At 39.9% G+C, this 19,282-nt stretch overlaps 1 protein-coding gene across 3 annotated transcripts in view; it reads right to left on the bottom strand.

The window, feature by feature from the left end:
- Positions 1-28: 28 nt before the first annotated feature.
- The window catches only part of tulp4a (TUB like protein 4a), a 23,939-nt gene continuing 4,685 nt past the window's right edge, over positions 29-19,282 (bottom strand). Inside the window, exons 1-14 of one of the 3 annotated variants that reach the window (XM_048156231.1) lie at positions 18,413-18,543; positions 17,003-17,755; positions 11,497-11,625; positions 11,256-11,417; positions 9,909-10,089; positions 9,449-9,556; positions 8,615-8,775; positions 8,184-8,408; positions 7,825-8,059; positions 7,590-7,734; positions 7,259-7,430; positions 7,069-7,162; positions 3,726-6,970; positions 29-2,433 (exon numbers count right to left, since the gene is read on the bottom strand). In XM_048156231.1, coding sequence (XP_048012188.1) covers positions 2,317-2,433; positions 3,726-6,970; positions 7,069-7,162; positions 7,259-7,430; positions 7,590-7,734; positions 7,825-8,059; positions 8,184-8,408; positions 8,615-8,775; positions 9,449-9,556; positions 9,909-10,089; positions 11,256-11,417; positions 11,497-11,625; positions 17,003-17,254 — 5,226 coding nt within the window. In that variant the 5' untranslated portion in view covers positions 17,255-17,755; positions 18,413-18,543 and the 3' untranslated portion in view covers positions 29-2,316. Of the gene's footprint in view, positions 2,434-3,725; positions 6,971-7,068; positions 7,163-7,258; positions 7,431-7,589; positions 7,735-7,824; positions 8,060-8,183; positions 8,409-8,614; positions 8,776-9,448; positions 9,557-9,908; positions 10,090-11,255; positions 11,418-11,496; positions 11,626-17,002; positions 17,756-18,412; positions 18,544-19,282 lie in introns of those variants that run through there. The other 2 variants (XM_048156230.1, XM_048156232.1) reach the window with 2 other exon arrangements.

Raw genomic sequence — 19,282 nt, 5'->3', positions numbered from 1 at the left:
TCATGAACTCAATGATCGAGGAGACATATTTCAACCTGTACACTTTATTGGGCTACACACCGACAAAGGACACAATTCAGCTTTTGAGGAACAACAAAACTGTTCATTACAGTACAATGCAAACCCTAGTGCATATAGGCTTCAAGTTAGTTACGCCTAACCCCAAACCCCAGAGTCTGATTACAAAATAAGAGTCAAAAAAGGGGGGAATTATAGCAAAGCAAAGGATTCCCCTTTAATATACAGTATATAGAGCAAATAAACAGATAAAGACACTTCCAAAAATAACTGAAACAAGTCCACATGAAACTTTCCTGCCAAGCAGTCACCTCAAAACCTCAAATGGCATCATGGGTGATTTCATTTATTTTAGACAGAATGGACACACATTTCAGCAAACGAAAGCAAACGTGAATTCTTAAATGAGTTGCAATTATAACGAACTATGACGTGCGTCTTCGATCCCAAAGCCATTCCATGCTCACCCTTCGAAAACAAACACATACTTTAAAAAACAAGTTCATTTACCAAGCATGCCTTTGTACCGCTCAATGCACACATTCAGTCAGTTTTTCCTTCATCTCCAAAGCATCTTTTTGACCTATTCCTACGAATACCAAGCACATAATTGTACAATAAAACCCAACACAGACCATCAATCAAATCAGTACATAGTAGAGACACACATGGGTAAAATGGAGTATGTGATGTAACAGTTAAATAGCATTTCTCTCAGTGAGAAGGGTTGTGCTGCTGATCTGGTTTCCATTCTGCACTGTACAAAAACACACGTGACAAACCCATCCATGGTCACTTTACTACACCGTAACCACAATCACCTTCAAACCGCATGAGCAAATGACACCAAAACCCACCGCCACCAATTCAGCATCATCCACGTAATATACACACACACACACACACACACACACACAACACCAAGCCGATTTATACATAAATAATGTTCACACTTACAAAAGGTGGATTAAACGCCACACGTTTATCGTGAACGGCTGTCTTGAGAAGTTAAAGAAAGCATTAGTCTTGACAATATTGCACAATAAACAAACAAGACATAAATAAATAAATAAACTCTTCCGTACAAACTAATTCTCGATTCACCGTGGGAAAGGAATCCTGGTGAAAGGCCAAAATAATCACCACGTTAACCCCAAAAAACAAAACCACTCTTTACAAAAGACATAAGACAGACAAACGTGCACAAACGTGTTGATTCTGATCACAAATACTGACTAATTCTTTCGAAAACACTAGAAGTGAAATGTAATGACCGGCCTGTTAAATTCACTCTCTTCTGAACTGGGACTTGTTAATTCATGCTGTATTCTTTATCACTTGCTTGTTTTATTGATAGAAGGCAAATCAAATAAAAAAACATTAAGTGTCTCCATATATTCATAGAGAATCACAATCCTCCTGAATGATAGATTTCTCATTGCTGTTCCTCACAAACCTACTGCTGAATTTCTATTCGTACTACAGGATTTCATCTAACACTGTGATATTCTTAGCACTGATAACAAAACGTGTCGCACAAACATCATTTTCAAAAAAATAACAGGTATGAAATGACATTGTTGTAATACGGTAGAAAAATATCTCCTGTTGCTTGTTTTGCACATGTTGAGGTGGACTAAATGTGGCTTGAGAGCCATTACACAAAATCACTTCACAGAAGCGTCAGCAGGGGGCAGTCACTTCATTATTGGGGGGGGGCATGTGTGTGTCGAAAATAAAAATGACATGAAGGGCAGTACAAATAAAAAAAAAAAAAAAGTGTAGATGATCAAATAGTGATTAACAAAAAAACATTCAAGAGGAATTATGCACTAAAAACATCTAGAGTGCTAATGAATACAGCATCAATGGTTTCACCGTTGAGCTTATTCGGTTTCTGTCTGCCAAAGCAAGTCCATCCTAACAGAGAGTACAGCTACAGACTGCATATTCAGTCTTACTATTTGTTAATAAAATACATTTTATGACTGCAAGCCAAAAAGCATCTAATCAGATGCTAGCAATTGAACTCCAAGGGTAAAGTCCCTGGAAGTGAGTTTAGATATGACCTCCTCAAAGTATCATTAGTATCTTATGCAAAAAAATTAGTAAAATGACAGTATGTTGTACAGCAATTGATTTCAGTGCCCAGTAGTACCGCTAACACTTGGAAAATGTGGCAATTACTTCCCAGATGTAGTTTTCAAGTATTAGTACTGCATCTTAAACTGGGAAAAAAAACAACAGAGAGCAAAGAAAGAAATGGTATAATTGGCTAAAGTGTTCATGCCCAGTCGATCACTTGAGGCGCTGGGTGACATTAGCAAGTGCTACAGCAAAAGCTTGCACAGCTGAGAAGGGGTATTGAAAGTCCAGGATGTATGCATTCCCATCGATCCTTCCGAACTGCATCACCTAGACGGAACAAAATAGTTTAGAAGTGTATAATAGGCAACTAATGGCGCTTTTCCACTGCATGGCACGGCTTGGTACGGCTTACTTAAGTAGTACCACCTCGGTTGAGGTTCCAAGCGAGCCGTAACGATACTGAAATGTGACGTGTAAACACTGCAGATCACTGATTGGTCAGAGAGAATCGCCTCTACCAGCGTCATTGGACACGAGACACCAAACCCACTAGAACGACTTGCTTTACAGGAACACTCCACTTTTTTTGAAAATAGGCTCATTTTCCAACTCCCCTAGAGTTAAACAGTTGAATTTTCGAATCTATTCAGCCGATTTCCGGGTCTGGCGGTACCACTTTTAGCATAGCTTAGCATAGTTCATTGAATCTGATTAGACCGTTAGCATCTCGCTCAAAAATGACCAAAGAGTTTCAATATTTTTCCTATTTAAAACTTGACTCTTCTGTAGTTACATCGTGTACTAAGACTGACAGAAAATGAAAAGTTGTGATTTTCTAGGCCGATATGGCGGGGAACTATACTCTCATTCCGGCGTAATAATCAAGGAACTTTGCTACTGTACCATGGGTGCAGCGGCACAATGATATTATGCAGCGGCTGTGACCCCGTTTGCACAGGGAGCATGCCTTGCAACCATGGAGACATTTGTGAGTGGCACTGCGTAATATCATTGCACTTACTGCACCCATGGTACGGCAGCAAAGTTCCTTGATTATTACGCCAGAATGAGAGTATAGTTCCTAGCCATATCGGCCTAGAAAATCACAACTTTTCATTTTCCGTCGGTCTTAGAACTACAGAAGTGTCAAGTTTTAAATAGGAAAAATATCGAAACTCTTTGGTCATTTTTGAGCGAGATGCTAACGGTCTCATCAGATTCAATGAACTATGCTAAGCTATGCTAAAAGTGGTACCAGATCGGCTGAATGGATTCGAAAACGGTAAAACTCACCCGTTTAAATCTAGTAGAGTTGGAAAATCAGCCTATTTTCAAAAAAAGTGGAGTGTTCCTTTAAATGACCGTCCCACGCAACTTGAAAAAAGAAATGGCAGTATCTTGGTCAGTACACGAGGTGCAGACGTTCCTCTCGTTGGTAGCCGAGGAGCGGATCCACGGCAGTACAACTATAACGATACACCTATACTCCCACCCATTTTGAAGCAGTGCTAAACTACAGTGTAAAAGCAAAGTAAAGCGAGCCGTGGCATGCCGAGTCGTACCACGCAGTAGAAAAGCGTCATAAAGCTTCTATGAAAGGCAATAGATTTCTTGCGTACCTGTCTCCCCTCAAGCTCAATCTGGAAGTTCTTTGCCGATTCCTGTGTGACTCTCCCTCCAAAGTCCAGTTGGTAGACCTGCGTGGCTTCATTCCAAAGAGGCTGTTTGTTGGCCATAATGTAGACAAATCCTTGGCTGCCGAGGCCACGGTCCTCTTTCTCATTAGCCTTTCGGCATTTGATTTCGTCCAGCTCGCAGCCTCCAGCCCGCAAGTTCCTTTTACCTTTCCAACTCTTTTTACCACTCTGGCTCTGGTTCATTAGCTCATCACCGCTGATGAAGAGCTCTGGCTCACTCTCTGAGCTGTCCTGGAACTCATTGGTGGTGGCCTTGCTTAGCTTTTTGGCTTTCAGCTGCTCTTTCTGGCCTTTAGGTTTCTTCTTGTCTCGTCCACCTAACCTTGGACTGGAGATAAGGGAGTTGAAGTCACCAAGGGCACGGCCCTCTTTTTTGGACTTGTTTCCTCCCTCTGCGATTGCTGGAACATTAGCTTCATCTGTCCGACTGTTGTCCAACCGCTTTCGGTTCTTCTTGCCAAACCTGTCTGCTCTTTGAGGAACAGGGCTTTCATTCAGTGAGAGCACCTCTTGAAAGCCTTCCCCAGCTTCAGCGATAGCTTCTGGGGGGCTGACCACACTCTGGAGATCTGGAGGCGGCGAAGGAAGAGGGGGTGGTTGAGGGGGAGGAGAAAGAACAGGCTTATCCAGCATGTGGGAGGTCTTTGGTGGAAGGGAAGGGGCAGGACCTGGGGGGCTTGGCATTGGTGGACAGGGATTGTAAGAACCCCATGGATGAAGAGGAATGGGAGTCACAGGCAAACTAGAACAAGAAGCTGTCCCAGGGTACATTGGTGGGAAGCAAGCAAGGTTAGGCAAATTTGGCGGATAACCAGGTGGCAAGACCACAGCCTGGTCTTGCTGGGAAAAGGAAAGTGGAGGAACCACCTCTTTTGGAGAGGGAGGACGTGGAGAAGCTTGCACTGTCTGTAGAGAGGGACCACTGTAGGCTGCACTTGGTGGATAGGGCAGTGCAATCTGATAAGCTCCTGGTGGTTGGAAAGTTGTGACATTAGGACTTGTTGGAGATTTAGGCGAGAGGACAAACGGAAGACGGGAAACATCCAGATGCTGTGCAGGGCTAAGCACGAGTGGGGGAGGTTTGTGGGCTGTAGGAGGACCAGAGGTGGGCAGAGTCGCAGTACGCTCTTGAGGAACCCAAATCTCTTCCGTAGAAGATGGATCCCATTGATACGGAGGTGGCCGTTTGACTGTCAAACTCACTACCTCCGTATTAAGAGCCATTTGCCTCAGAGACTGATTCAATGCCTCATCCTCTGTAAAGGCAGAGTTGATATAGTCACCCCTGTCTCTGTTTCCGCCACCACTGGAGCCATCCATACTGAGCAAATTGTAGGAGGATTGGGAAGGCAGAGGTGAGGCACTGTTGGAGTGCACTATAACAGTGCTGTGAGGTGCACCACCCCCAGTTGGTGGGAAATCTTGCCTAATGATCGTCCCCCCAGCTATTCCATTACTTCCACTGCTGGTAGCCCCACTGCTGATACCACCATTACTACTGCACTGACTGCAAGTATAAAGAGCTGTCGGTCCTCTGGGCTGGTATGAAACAGACAAAGTATTGGCTTTGGCCTTGGAGGGAAGGGTCCTCTGGGGATCCAGCATCTGAGAAACCTTCAGCGCAGCTTCCCGACTGTTCCGCCTCAAGGTTGCATGAATCAAGCTGCTGTCCAGTCTCTGGCCAGGGTTCCGCCCTGCTCCAACCGTATTGGCTGTGTCAGGGTAAGGTGGTGGGTCCCCGCTTGGTATAGAGTATCTGGGCACAGTGAGACGGTTCAACGTGGCTGAGGCATAGGGCAGCTGCACCTTCTTCCCCTCTACAGCAGAGGAAGATGATGAGACCCTGAGGGTGGCAGAGCTTCCTGGGCCCTGTAGCGTGTAAACATTCTGGTTGCAAACAAGTCGCATGCGGGGACGGCACACCTCCTCCACATTTCCACTGCTGTCAAATGTGGTGATGCGTTCGTAGCCCAGTGGGGTTGGGTACTGAGTTCCCTGCGCACCAGGTGGATACAGAGTCAAATCCCCTTTCTTTAGACAAACTTCCCCTGAGGATGGAGTGCTAGTGTTGCTTCCCGCTACCCCAGAGGCGGAACTCGTAGAAGCAGCGGCCGAGCCTGCAGCTGTTGCAGCTGCCACTGCAGCAGCAACTGTGCCAGGGTAAGGAGGGGGCGGGTTCATTTTGCTAATCTCAAGAGGGGCAGTAAAAACCACTGCATCGCCCTCAGCCAGTTGTGGGGCAGAACGAGTAGTTTTGATTTTAAGCAGGAGCTCATGCTCCCCCCGCTCTGTACTGTGCTCCGATGTAGGGGGAGCGACCGGTATAGTACTCTGCGGAAGCTGAATTACTGGGCATGACGGTTGACCTGAGGGCAAAGTTGGGACAGGGATTTGGATCTGATGCTGCTGTTGCAACTGCTGCTGCATTTGCTGGTGCTGCAGCTGCAGTTGCATTTGCAGATGCTGCTGTTGGATTTGATGCTGAAGCTGTTGCTGCATTTGCTGTTGTTGCTGCATCTGTTGGATCTGCTGTTGCATGTGTTGCTGCTGCTGTTGCTGCATGTGCTGATGCTGCAACAGCTGTTGCTGCTGCAGCTGATATTGTTGAATCTGTTGCTGCAGCTGCTGTTGTTGATAATGTTGTTGCAGCTGTTGTTGTTGTTGCTGCTGCTGCTGTTGTTGCTGTGATTGCTGCTGCTGCTGTTGGGATTGCACAACTAAAAGCCGACCAACGTCCATACCTCCAAAGATTACCTGGCCAGGACTAGAATACCTGGCAGGAACAGTATACTGTGCCGTGAGCACAGTGTCCTGCTGTCCTTGGTCAGACACCCCAGGTGGTGCCACAGTCGATGTTGGATTGGACAATACATCCAACTGGACGTTTTGATTGGCTAGTAGGGACTGGACTAGGCCAATGCTTTGGGTTGGGGACATGGCTTGGGCAGGGCTGTGTATGGGGGCGATAGGTATGTTGACAGTGCAAGGTGGATTATCATCAGTGATTCCTGATGCTCCTGTAACAGGCAGGTCATCCTCATCCTCACTGAAGACATTAGGACTAAACATAGGTAGGTTAATGTATTCCACTGAGATCTTCCTCACCTCAGGGAGGTAGATGGTCATCTGTCTGGGCTGGAGGTGAAGCAGACTTGTCTTGTAGATAACTAGTAAGACGGGAAATATATATTAAGTTAGACAAAGTGGAATGCATAAATATAAATGAAATATCTTGTGGTTCATATTACTGAAAAAAATACAATACCTGCACCAAGATTTGTTGGCAAAAATGCTGCAAGCCCCACAATTTTGAACTTTGTTCCCCATATGTTAGATGTAACTTGCGCGAGATAATTGTGCTAAAATGCAAGGAGACATACATTTTAAGAATGAAACATTCTGTGTGCCAATACATATTCAATATGGTCTATAATTTAGCTGTAAAAATGCAGTACCTGTGTGATGTCATCAAGGGGAAACTCTCGCCGAGTCAGACTTGGAGAGCCAATGGAGGGCTTGCGAATGGGCAAACGTGGCGATCGGGATATTTCCTGTGTGGTGCGGGAGAGCTTGGGGGATTTACGGGGGTCTATATTTATCCTGTTGGTAAAGGGACACACTAAGTCTCTACAGAGAAGGTAGCAAATGAAAAAAAGAGTTCAAGGTGAGTTTGAAGCAGCATGCAGTCTAATAGTGTTAAACAAAACATGTGGATCCTCAGTGCAATTCCGAAAACAAGTTCCCTAACAATGTTCTCACAAATCTAAAAAAAAAAACATGCAGTACCTTGGAAGTTTGGGAGACTTGCTCCCTCTGGAGATCTTTGGTGATTTCTTTCCAACCCAATCATCATTGAGCTCAATGTCACTAGAGTCTGAGCAATTGCAGCTGTCAATCATGGAGGGGATGAAGTTGTTGCCGTAGACTTCATCTGTGATAAGTAAACAATTTGAGCCAATGAGAAACAAAAACCAGGCATTTTGGTACAGTTGGCCAAAATTTACGTAATATATAAACCCACCTGTTTTCCCATCAGTCTTTGGGTCCATGATGACAAATTCAGGGCGAAGTTTGCTAATCCTACGGCCTTTCAGAATAGGAACAAGCCCGCCTAGATACTCCAGATACAAGGTGTAGCACGGACCGCCGACCTCAGGGTTGTCCTCGGTGCGCTTCATGGTGCAGTGCAAACGTTCGTTACCTGATGTCGGATAACTAACAAAGTCTCGCATGTTGTTGGGATCTGGGATGGGAGGCTAAAAAGGGTGCCAGAAACAAAGATAGATGGAAAAATGGGAAGCAAGTGTTAAGGGTATTCTTTTTCCAACACAACCAAGGTGCAGAAACTGGGCTGAGCCTGTAAAATGCTTAAGTTTCTACCTTAACGGTGGGAGCAAAGGCAGAAGACACGTATGTGCTTAGGCGAGAGGGCATGCTGAGCTTGGCCACGTCTTTCTCCTCATGAACCGCACTGGCGATGACCTGTTGGCAGAGCAGCTGCAGGCTGGCGACTCTGTGTTCGACACGAAGCACGTACAGCGCCGGGCCACAAGCAAGAAACAGACGCGAGTCTCGGTGGCCCCAGCACAGAGTACTGATCGGCCTCTGAATACAAATGCAGAAACACATGAGATTAGGTTTCATCTGTGTGATTTAGCAGATGCTTTTGTTTATCCAAATCTACTTACAAAAGAGGAACAAAATCAAAAATTGTTATGGAGTTTCTGAGTGAATTTTTTTTTTCCAGTGTGCAAATGCTTATTTACAGACAGTGAAAATTATTGTTTGTGTTTAAATGAGCAAACCCTCACCTGAGCAGGTGTTTCCAGTGAGTAAATGTTTTCACCATGAACATTGTAAAACTTTACAATGGCATTTCGGGTCACTTGGGAAAGGTCAGAGGTCATTATGAGTCTCTCCATCCCAGCAACAGCCAGCAAGTCGCCCTGAGAGCACCACTGCACAACCACATCTGACACACACACACATTAAAGAGTACTTTATACATCATTTTATTATCAGTAAAAACATTTAAAGTGCCCCTTTTATGCTTTTTTGGATATGACATTTCATGTAGTGTGCAGTAAAGCTGTTTAGGTCTGCTAAAAGGAATGTAAAAGTTTCATAAATGTAGAAGTTATTGTCTTCTAAAAGAGAGAATCGATTCTGAACTGAAGCGAGGTTCAGAGAGACCGAATCACTGAACGAACCGTTTCAGACACTCATGCTGCAATGGATATTTATGAGGAAATTGAAGTGTTTTTTGATTTTGGATGAATGTGAACCTGTTGTAGGAGATACAATTAAGAACTTTTAAAATAGCATAATTGGGCACTTTAAAAAAAAAATAGCAAGATCATTCACATATTTATGCATGGAATCAGTGTATTGATTCAGGAAATAATGATTCATTTAGATTGTACTGATTTCCCCTCTGCAGTCTAATAACAGACTCGTTATACAGGAAATCAATTTGCATTTCAATAGACACCATTCTGTTCTCTTATACAACACAGATCGTTTTAAAGCAGCTTCACAGTAAGAAACAGGAGAATAACAGAATCAATAATGCAAATTTCAACATGAAATATAAATTCTGCTCTACAGAAGACAAAATAAACAGATGAAACATATAGAGGAACAACCTTTGAGGCCAGTGCGTATTAACGTAGGTGAGAGGTCATCATAGTTGCTCATCAAACTGATGTCTCCAGACGTGAAGCAGACCGTCAACACCGGCTTCAGACTGTGCACTGGAAAGAAAAAGAGTGTTTTGGGGTTTGCTATTGTTAACTAGGGATGCACTGATGTATACAAATAAAAACCTACTTCAAATTATTAATAAAACTATAAAATAACACTTAGTGCATTATTTACTGAGGAAACTACAGCTTGAAAAACACTAGAACATTATTGCGTTAATGGTTTGTTTTGTATGCTTGTAATAAAAGCATGTCATGAGAAGAGGCTGTACGATTATAAATCTCTTCCCTTGACTGCACTTTAACAATCCCACCATAAACCCAAAATCAATATCCCTCCTGAAGTGAGCTGTAAACATAGATTTTTTTGTGGCTGAAGAGTATGAAGGCGATCCGGCGTTACCATGCAGAGGTGTGTAATCATCCGAGTCTGTGTCGCTCTCGCTGCTGTCCTCCACGAGAAAGCTGGGATAATTCCACGCCATGCTGGCGATGCCCTCGGCCTCATGGAGCAGGATATGAGCCAACATCCGCCCGTGACAGTCCATGACGATCACCTGCCCGTCCGCCGTGCCAAATAACACCTGGGGTTCAAAACAACAGCGGAGTTTAAAATCACATTTCACCTGTTCACGGTCACTTAAACGGCTATAATTCATAAAAAAATCAAAGTCGTTCAACTGGAAAACAGTTTCAAATACATGTTTTATTATTTATATGTCTGCTAAATTTCATTCGATTGCATTTTGAAAGATTTTTAGGTTTCATGGCTTCATTTGATTACAATCGTTTTTGATTATAAATTTGTATTAAATCATAAATATAGAAAAATAATAGACAATAAATGATAGAATAATAGAAAATTAATGTTAAATTGAATTTATGAAAAAATAAAACATTCCATGGGGCCCTATTTTTGTACAAAAATTATTAAATTATTAAAGTTTTATGAATTCAGTTGAGACATTTTGATTATAAAAATTGAGTTTAACCATTAAAACAGAATTTAATACAGAAATTAAAACAGAAAACACAAATATTTAGGCCCTAAAAATGTCATTTTTGTTAAACTTTTAATAAATTGCTGTTAAATTGTATAAGATTCGTGATTTTAATTAATTAGACATGCTTTTTTTGATTATCAAAATTGAACTGAACCAACTAAATGAAATCCACAAAAAAATAAATGGAAAACATGGATTTTGGGAAAACAAATATTTAGGCCCTAAAAATTTAATTTTTGTTAACCTTTTAATAAATTGCTGTTAAATTGTATAAGAATTAATTAGACATGCTTTTTTTAATTATCAAAATTGAACTGAACCAACTAAATGGAATCCACAAAAAATTAAATGGAAAACATGGATTTTGGGAAAACAAATATTTAGGCCCTAAAAATGTAATTTTTGTTAAACTTTTAATAAATTGCTGTTAAATTGTATGAATTGCATGATTTTAATTGATTAGATATGCTTTCTGATTATTAAAACTGAATTAAACCATTAACGAAGTCCAGAGAAAAGCGGAATATGAGGGAAAAAATGATTACATTTTATTTTTGTTAACATTTTATTAATAAATTAAATTGTTAAATTGCATAAATTTCATAATTTTAATGAATTAGACATGCTTTTTGAATCATTTTAAATAACCATTAAAATGGAATGCAGAAAGTTTCAAACAGAATCCAATTTGGGAATTTGGGAAAAAATAAAGCTGATTTTGTACAGATCAGTAAAGCGGTCGTTACCTGCTGGTCATCAGGGGTCCAAATCCCACAGGTGATCTGACTCTCCAGGTTGATTTCAGAGGACCAGTGGCGCTGACCGCTCACCGACCCCACCAGCACAAAACCATCGCGGTAGGAGATCAGGGCCTGCGTGCCATCATGTGACCACGTGAAGTCACTCACCTGCGTGGGTACAGCAAATTAAACACCTCATCTGTGGGCGAGAACATGAACGGGAGCTTTAGGACGGTCTAATCCTCACCTGAGCTCCTCGGTCATTGACCAGCTCTACAGACCAGCGGCCCTCGTACTGGATCCAAACAAAGATCCCGCCGTCTGTGTCACAGGTCGCCAGCTTCTGAAAGGGTTCGTTCCATCTCACCAACACCACCTACAAGAGCAACAGGAAACACTTCTTAATGTTCATTCCCAAAGACAATATTAGTTTTATAGGATTTAAAACTAGATATTCTAGAAGAACCAAGCAAAACTTGAGCAAAAATAAAAATGTATATACTAAGTGACTGACTGATATGAGTGTGTGAAACACTAATTCACACACTGCACTGCGTGTAAACAGAGCGTGACCCATCAGGCCAGAGACGCAGGTAAGGACACATGGGTCTATATTGAGAGCAGAGATCAGAGCCGTTCTGCTCGGTCAGATAGTGACGCAGCGCTTTGCTGGATCAAGCGTCATAACAAGATAAGACTAAAGATTTGTACACATGCTGGGATTACAGCAGCAGGTGCTGAAGAAACCCAAAGCCACAGAAAGAGTCGCTAATCACCTGCTTTATTAACTCAATACCGCGTGTTGAGACGCGTGTTGAACACGTGGCATTTTAAAATACCATATTATTCTATTTTAAAAGCTCCTAATTGTGTTTTGAGTCTCAGTTGATACACAGTAATACGAACAAAAACGATGGCGCCAGTTTTACCGTGTCAATCTTATCAAAGCGTAACTTGCGGAATCCAGTCATAAAAACGGAATTTACTGTATAACTTTTCTTTATAAACTTTATTTTTTAGGAAATAACCACAATTTTTCTTCCATGTTTGAATTTTAACAGTAAAGCTCTGTTGTGCAGCATTTTGTTTGACATAAAAGAGATTAATTTCATATTATTAAAAGATAAATTAATCTTTTATGCCTTCATTTCATTGCCAGAAAAAATAAAACGCACAACAGAATTTCTGGAAAAAATTAAAAAATAAATTATAGGGACCTATTATTGTAGTGTCCTAAAAAATTTATAATAATTTGTTTAATGAATTCAATTAATTAGACATGCTTTTTGATTATTAAAATTTTATTTAACCATTAAAATATAATCCAGAAAACGTAAAGCAGAAAACACAGAATTTGGTAAAAATAAAACGGAAAAAAAAAATTCAAAAGGCCCTAAAACGTAATTTTTTATATACAATGTAACATCAATTTATTAAAAGTTTAAGTTTCATGATTTCAATTAATTAGACATGCTTGCTGATTACTAAAATTGAATTTAACCATTAAAATGGAATACAAAAAAAAAAAAAAATTAAATGAGAAAAAAAAAAAAGGAATCCAGAAAAATTTAAATGGAAAAAGAACCGCAATTTGGAAAAAAATAAAATCGAATTTGGGACAAAACAAAAAGGATTTCAAAGAAAAATAAAAAAAATAAACAAAATAATTTTTTATTTCGTTTTTGATCGTTTTTATGAATTCAATTAATCAGACATGCTTTTTGATGACAACAATTTTATTAAGTCCAAAAAAATGTAAACGGAAAAAAACGGAATCTAGAAAAAATTTAAACAGAAAAAAAAATGGAATTTGGGAAAAAAATAAAAAGGATTTCCTAAAAAAAAAAAAAATAAACAAAATATTTTTTTATTTCGTTTTTAAGAGTTTTTATTAATTCAATTAATCAGACATGTTTTTTGATGACAAAGATTTTATTATTAAGTCCAAAAATATTTAAACGGAATCTAGAAAAATTTAAACAGAAAAAAAAAAAAAAAAAAAAAAAAAAAAAAATGGAATTTGGGAAAAAAATGAAACTGATTTCAGAGGGCCGTAATTCTCACAAGAATCATTTCGAGTTTGTTCTTTCAAGGTAGCCTGGCAGGACGGATTCCACTCGTGTGCAAGTCAGTTCTTCATGTTCTTGTAATTGAGAAACAGCCGATAACTTTATTTGTTGTGCACTTTGCTATTTGAAAATTTGCAGAGCTTTTACATTCACAAACAGCTCTATCACACACTGCATGAAAGGGAATATTTGAAAAATCATAATAAGAGAACTTTTGGTTTTCTGTTATAAGTGTTATGAACTAGAATGGACAGAAATGGCGATCCAATAGAGAAACAGAAATATATATTCACATGCATGAAGACTTGTTTACAGTCTGAATGAAGAACAGATTCTCTCTTAACCTCAGACGCGACACATGATCTTGGTTACATAAGATGGACTTAACTTGTAAGAGGACAAAAGCTGCGTGGAGAACATGAAAATCATCTTTACACCTTTATTAATTCTGTTACTCACTGTCAACGTTGTATTTTTTTTTTTTATTTAGGTGGAAAACAAGGAGAAAATAAAGTTTCATGGAAGAGTTTTATGATACTTTGATTTGTATTTTTGTCACCGTCTGCTTTCACTGCATGAAAAAGAGCGAACAAGAGAAAAGGAGCTCAAATGATCCCATATTTCAAACACACAAATAAAAGTTCAGACATTGTGTGCTCTAAATGGGCCGCCAACTAAACCAGCTAACATTTCTTTTCTCCCAAACTTCTATTTTTAGTGCCATTTGGCCTCACTTTACAGATGTGTGTGAGAATAAGAACAGAAGCAGCAGCCGTCTGAAGCGCTTCATATCAGAGGCAGATGACGAGACGCTTTAAAGATGCAACAAGGTTAAGAATCCCAACAGAGAACAGATTACAGCTGGTTTATTTTTATCCTCGTCTATTTTCTGCTCTCTTCATGTGTGATGGACACTTGCATGATGAAAGAAAGTGCTCAGGAGAAAGAAGCAAAGCACATGAACGACACTTTGGTGTCTTGTTACTAATTTTGGAGCACTAGATGAGCTTAAAACATCGAGAGCTGTTCATTTATAAAGTGTTTTTGCATTTAAAAACCCTGATTCTAGCCCACATTAAAATTAAAGCATGAATTTTGTTTCCTTTACAAACAGAATATCACATTCCAGTTGAGGTTCAGATGAGAGATGGTTGGTGCTAATGAGGTCTCATAGCTCATCACCTGACAGATCTCATTAACCAGCGTCATCAGCCGGCTGTCAAGAAGGGAAATTATACAGCTGCCCATGATGGATTTCACATCCCAGTGCACATCTGTCCTGCGCTAGCCACGATTCAACGGCTCAATAAACACATGAGGCCAAACACATGTCTGTGAGCCATTGTATGATTCACTCGATGCTGCTAAAATGCATTTCTTATACATAATATGCATTTAATAAGATTTAAATGACATTAGTGTGTATTTTGCAAGGCAGCTTTTGACCGATGACTTTTTCAAGTGTTGGAATTAATATATTTAAATTACTTCACTTGCTAGCATGCAAAGGGCTCTTAATCTCTTAATGCAATTTTAGTGCACATTTGAATTTGAAGACATTTTAAATAGCAAAACATATGCAAAAATAAATTATATTCAAAAGAGACCGATATGAGTGAGTGAATGACTCATGGTTGATAAAATAAATGGCCATTATATTATAACTCACAATTGTTGAACTAAACAGGTAAAGTTTGATAAACTTTGATGTTGGCTTGAGAAAGTCTGGTCTGAAAGTTTAAAATAACTTAAAAAACGTTAAGGTTTTACTTTAGAGAAAGTCAAAACAATGTTACTAACATGGTTTAACGTGTTGCTAACATGATTTAACATGTTGCTAACAATATAACATGTTTTAACACGTTGCTAACATAATTTGCATTGTTGTTTGCATTTTGTTAACATGATCTTACATGTTGCTAATATGTTTTAATGTGTTTGCTAACATGATTTAACACCCTGTTACATGTTGTTATAATGATTTAATATACTGCTAGCATGTTTTATCACTTTGTTAACATGTTACTAGCATTATTAGCATGTTGCTAGCACATTTTACCACGTTGCTAATAGGGCTGCACGATATATCGCTTGAGATTGTCACGCGCATTTCGTCAGTAAAGCCGGTTCCCTGATTACCGCTAAATCACCATCACCTGCTTTCAAATGGAGCGGCATTTAATAGACAGAGCCGTAGATCACTGATAAGCCACGCAATATCGCGTTCATATCGCAGATGAATCGCCTTCGATAACGAACGCGATATTGCGTGGCTTATCAGTGAACTACAGCTCTGTCTATTAAATGCCGCTCCATTTGAAAGCAGGTGATGGTGATTTAGCATGTTGCTGACATGATTTAACAAATTAACATGATTTTAATATGCTGTTAGCTTGAATTGGCACATTCCTCACGTGTTTTAACACATTACTAACATGAATTAGCATGTTGTTAAAATATTTCTAACATGATTTAGCATTTTGATAACATGATTTAACACATTGCTAACATGTTTTAACATGTTGCTAACTTATTCTCAGCATTAATTAGCATGTTAGCATGTTTTAACACGTTGCTAAACTATTCCTTGCATGATTAACAAATTGCTAGCATTAATTAGCATGTTGTTAACACATTGTCCTATGATAGTCATCAACCTTTGCTAGTGACAGCTTAAATACTCTTATTGTACAAAAGTACAAAAGAAATCATGTTCATGGATGCGATTATTAACATTGCTGTAGTATGAAGCAGAGCAGGAGCGAGTGTTGTGGAGCTGAACGAGGAGCTGGAGCGATTGATCAACACACGCCTCACGAGCAGCGGGACTTTTATTATGCCACAGTCGCCGGCGCCGCTTCCTCTTTTCCGGTCATGAGTATGAGGTAACGCAGCTCTGTTTATCATATTAGATACATTTGAGAGTGTTGAAAATGATGTTATAACGTTACTCTGTGCGTTCGCTCGGCGGCTGCTGTGAGACACTGTTACACACTGCAGTAAGATAGATCGATTTTACAATATCATATTCAATGCTGGATGATTGTGTTGATAAATGGCATGCAATTAATTTTAAAACGTATTGTATGATGGAGAAAATGCTGTATTACTGTTACTAAAAATAAAGCTGCATCTGATTATGCTATGTTAGCTACTTGACAAAATAGTGTTGGCATGGTAAAGCATCGCAAAACATCAAGAAAATTAGATTTAAACAATAAGACTAAACGTGTTGAGCTATATAACAATAATTAGTTTTCTGTCTATAAATATATCAAAACAGACGTTCCCTTGTTTATTAAAACATGTAAATATTAAAGCGTCTTTGGTGTTTCCATGGTTTCTACAAAATAAAACGGGAAACCGAGGGTAACGCGGGTATGACGTCATTGACAGGCGACTCCTCACACGTTAAAATTGCAATTTTCTCACGATTTACAAATAGTTGGAAACATTTGGGAAGTTGTAAGTACTCAAGTGAACAAAATATATAACACTGGCCTAGTGGTTTTTGGATATTTTACTGCAAAATTCTTACATATTGCACCTTTAAATAGTAGATCTTTGTCCAGCCAACATAATTAAAATGTATTTTCCCTAATCTGGCCATGGGAAACCTGAATCTGCCTCACACAACCTCCTTGACTGCCATATGCTTGTTATGTAATGTTTCTAATTCCCCACCTCACTGTTGTGTCCCCTCAGGTTGAAGTTGATGCGCTGTGGGGTGGTTCGGTCTCTCCTGCAGTGGCTGGAGGTGAACGTCACGCCTACGACGCCCCTGCCGTTCCCCGTGGCCAGCCAGCCTTCCTCATAGTAGCGCCTCCTGCACACGGGCTTCTCCTTCTCGCTCCGGGGCACGCGACCCTTCCAGGACAAGCACAGGATGTTGGAGTCGCTGCACAGGACGGGACCGTGCTCCACTGCCGCAAACATACCTGCACGAACGGATGAACGCAGATCCACAAAGTCACCCTGCTCACCGGCGGGTCCTTGGGGTCCAGGTGAGAGCGGCTGCCAGTTCACAACCACTTTCGGCCCGAATGCTTCCGCAGAACTGCATAAAACTACTATCAAGGCACATAAATTATGTCATGCCAACAGGCGTAAACACACCAAGTGCCCTTCCGCAGAATATCGAGGACGGAGTCGGTAAGAATTCACCTGATTCCAAACAGCAAGGAGCCGAAAATATCCAAGTTCAAAGAAAACTTTCCCCTCCTTCACGCTCGCAGCTTAACCTCATGATGTCATTACGCCCGATGCCCCGCTCATAGTGACGTCATCGACGGATGAAAAGCTCCTCTCCTCGTGCTCATTGCAGCAGCGCGCGCACGGGATTCTCCTGCGCGTCAGCTGCTCCAGCGCGGGAGTGCCAGCTCCGCCTGTGTCGTCATCGCATCAGAGGAGCCGCCGGCCAATCAGCGTCGGGGATTCCTTTTAGAGGACAACGGCAGAAATATAAACACAATTAATGATTCTGATTGATTATATTTACAACATAAAAGTCTCGTATGATGTTGAAGATATCAGTATAAAACACATATAAACACATTCGTTTGTTTGCTAAGTAGCAGAAATAACGTACTTTCTTCGGTTAGGAATAAATGGCGGTTTAATTTTACCTCAGTATTTCCAAAAAATCCCTGATGAGAGCAAGACAAAACGAAGAATTAAATATTTAAAAAGAAAACGATCCCTCATTCAGTGCTCTAGTTTATGACTCAAACATCCTAAAAATGGCGAGAATATTAACACCAATATTTTGAGAATTAAGAATGTATTAATCGATCCCGATGAACTCGGGAATATAAACTGTTGTTAGATTAACAGCTGACACTTCTAAGAAATCCGTCTAGATTACATACGTACATGTATTAGGTTGATTCGTCTAATAAAACGCCTTTGTTGTTAAATAAAATCATCTTTGCTGCATTTCTGCGTCTGTGGCTTTTGTTAGCTGCGCTGCTACACTCACTTCACGCGCTCCCTTATTGTTTTTCCACTATAAAATACAATAACAGGACGTGCTAGGAGAACGGAACCGGTCTAGGGATGATAAGGAAACCCAAACGAACTCGATGTGATCGTTACCTGCGAGTGTGGATGTCAGATGAGTGTGTTTTTAGCGCTGCTGTCTCTGATTCTCTGATGCTGCCTGGGCCGCTGCGTCGGGTCACGTGACCACCATATGATCACATATAATTTTTTTTCCCTCAGTGCTTTTATTTTGATTTAATTTCCAGAAGGTGTACAGGGGATGTGTATTTTTAAAAGACTAATACAACATTAAAAAATTTTTTTTAAAATTAAAAAAAAAAAAAAAAAATTATCTATGGGAAGTGGAACGTATTTTATTTTTATTATTATCTCTCTTTTTTGCAGATTTATATTTCAATGAAAAATGAACAAGAGGTGGGGTACAGAGGGGAAAAACACTATTTACTTAAAAATGTCCTATAATATGGGATGTTTTCAAAGGTTTTTATTGTATCTCATAATGCATTATTGTACTTCAAAATGCTTCATAAGTGTTTTATTTTTACGTGTTCACCTAACATGGGCCAGTGTAAAATAGAATTGGAACATTGAAATGTTTGTGCAAAAGCACAATACTACCTTTTCTCTAAATATTTAAATATTATTTCATCTACAATAACTTTTTTTTTTATTTAGGTGCTTTAATTGTGACTAATGTAAATTCATATTCAATGACTGAAATGAATGATGTTTCTAAGTGATTAGTTGTGTGTCAAATTGAAGTAAACAAACTATTGTCAATAAAGACACTTAAACCAGCAGTTAACTAGTGTTCAGAAGCTTAAACCTGCAGTTAACTAGTGTGCAGACACTTAAACCAGCAGTTAAGTAGTGTTCAGACACTTAAACCAGTAGTTAACTAGTGTTCAGATGCTTAAACCGGCAGTTAACTAGTGTGCAGACACTTAAACCAGCAGTTAACTA

Source organism: Megalobrama amblycephala, linkage group LG14, assembly GCF_018812025.1.
Source record: "Megalobrama amblycephala isolate DHTTF-2021 linkage group LG14, ASM1881202v1, whole genome shotgun sequence".
In the NCBI taxonomy this organism is placed as follows: domain Eukaryota; kingdom Metazoa; phylum Chordata; class Actinopteri; order Cypriniformes; family Xenocyprididae; genus Megalobrama; species Megalobrama amblycephala.
This window is presented reverse-complemented; position numbering and strand designations above follow the sequence as displayed.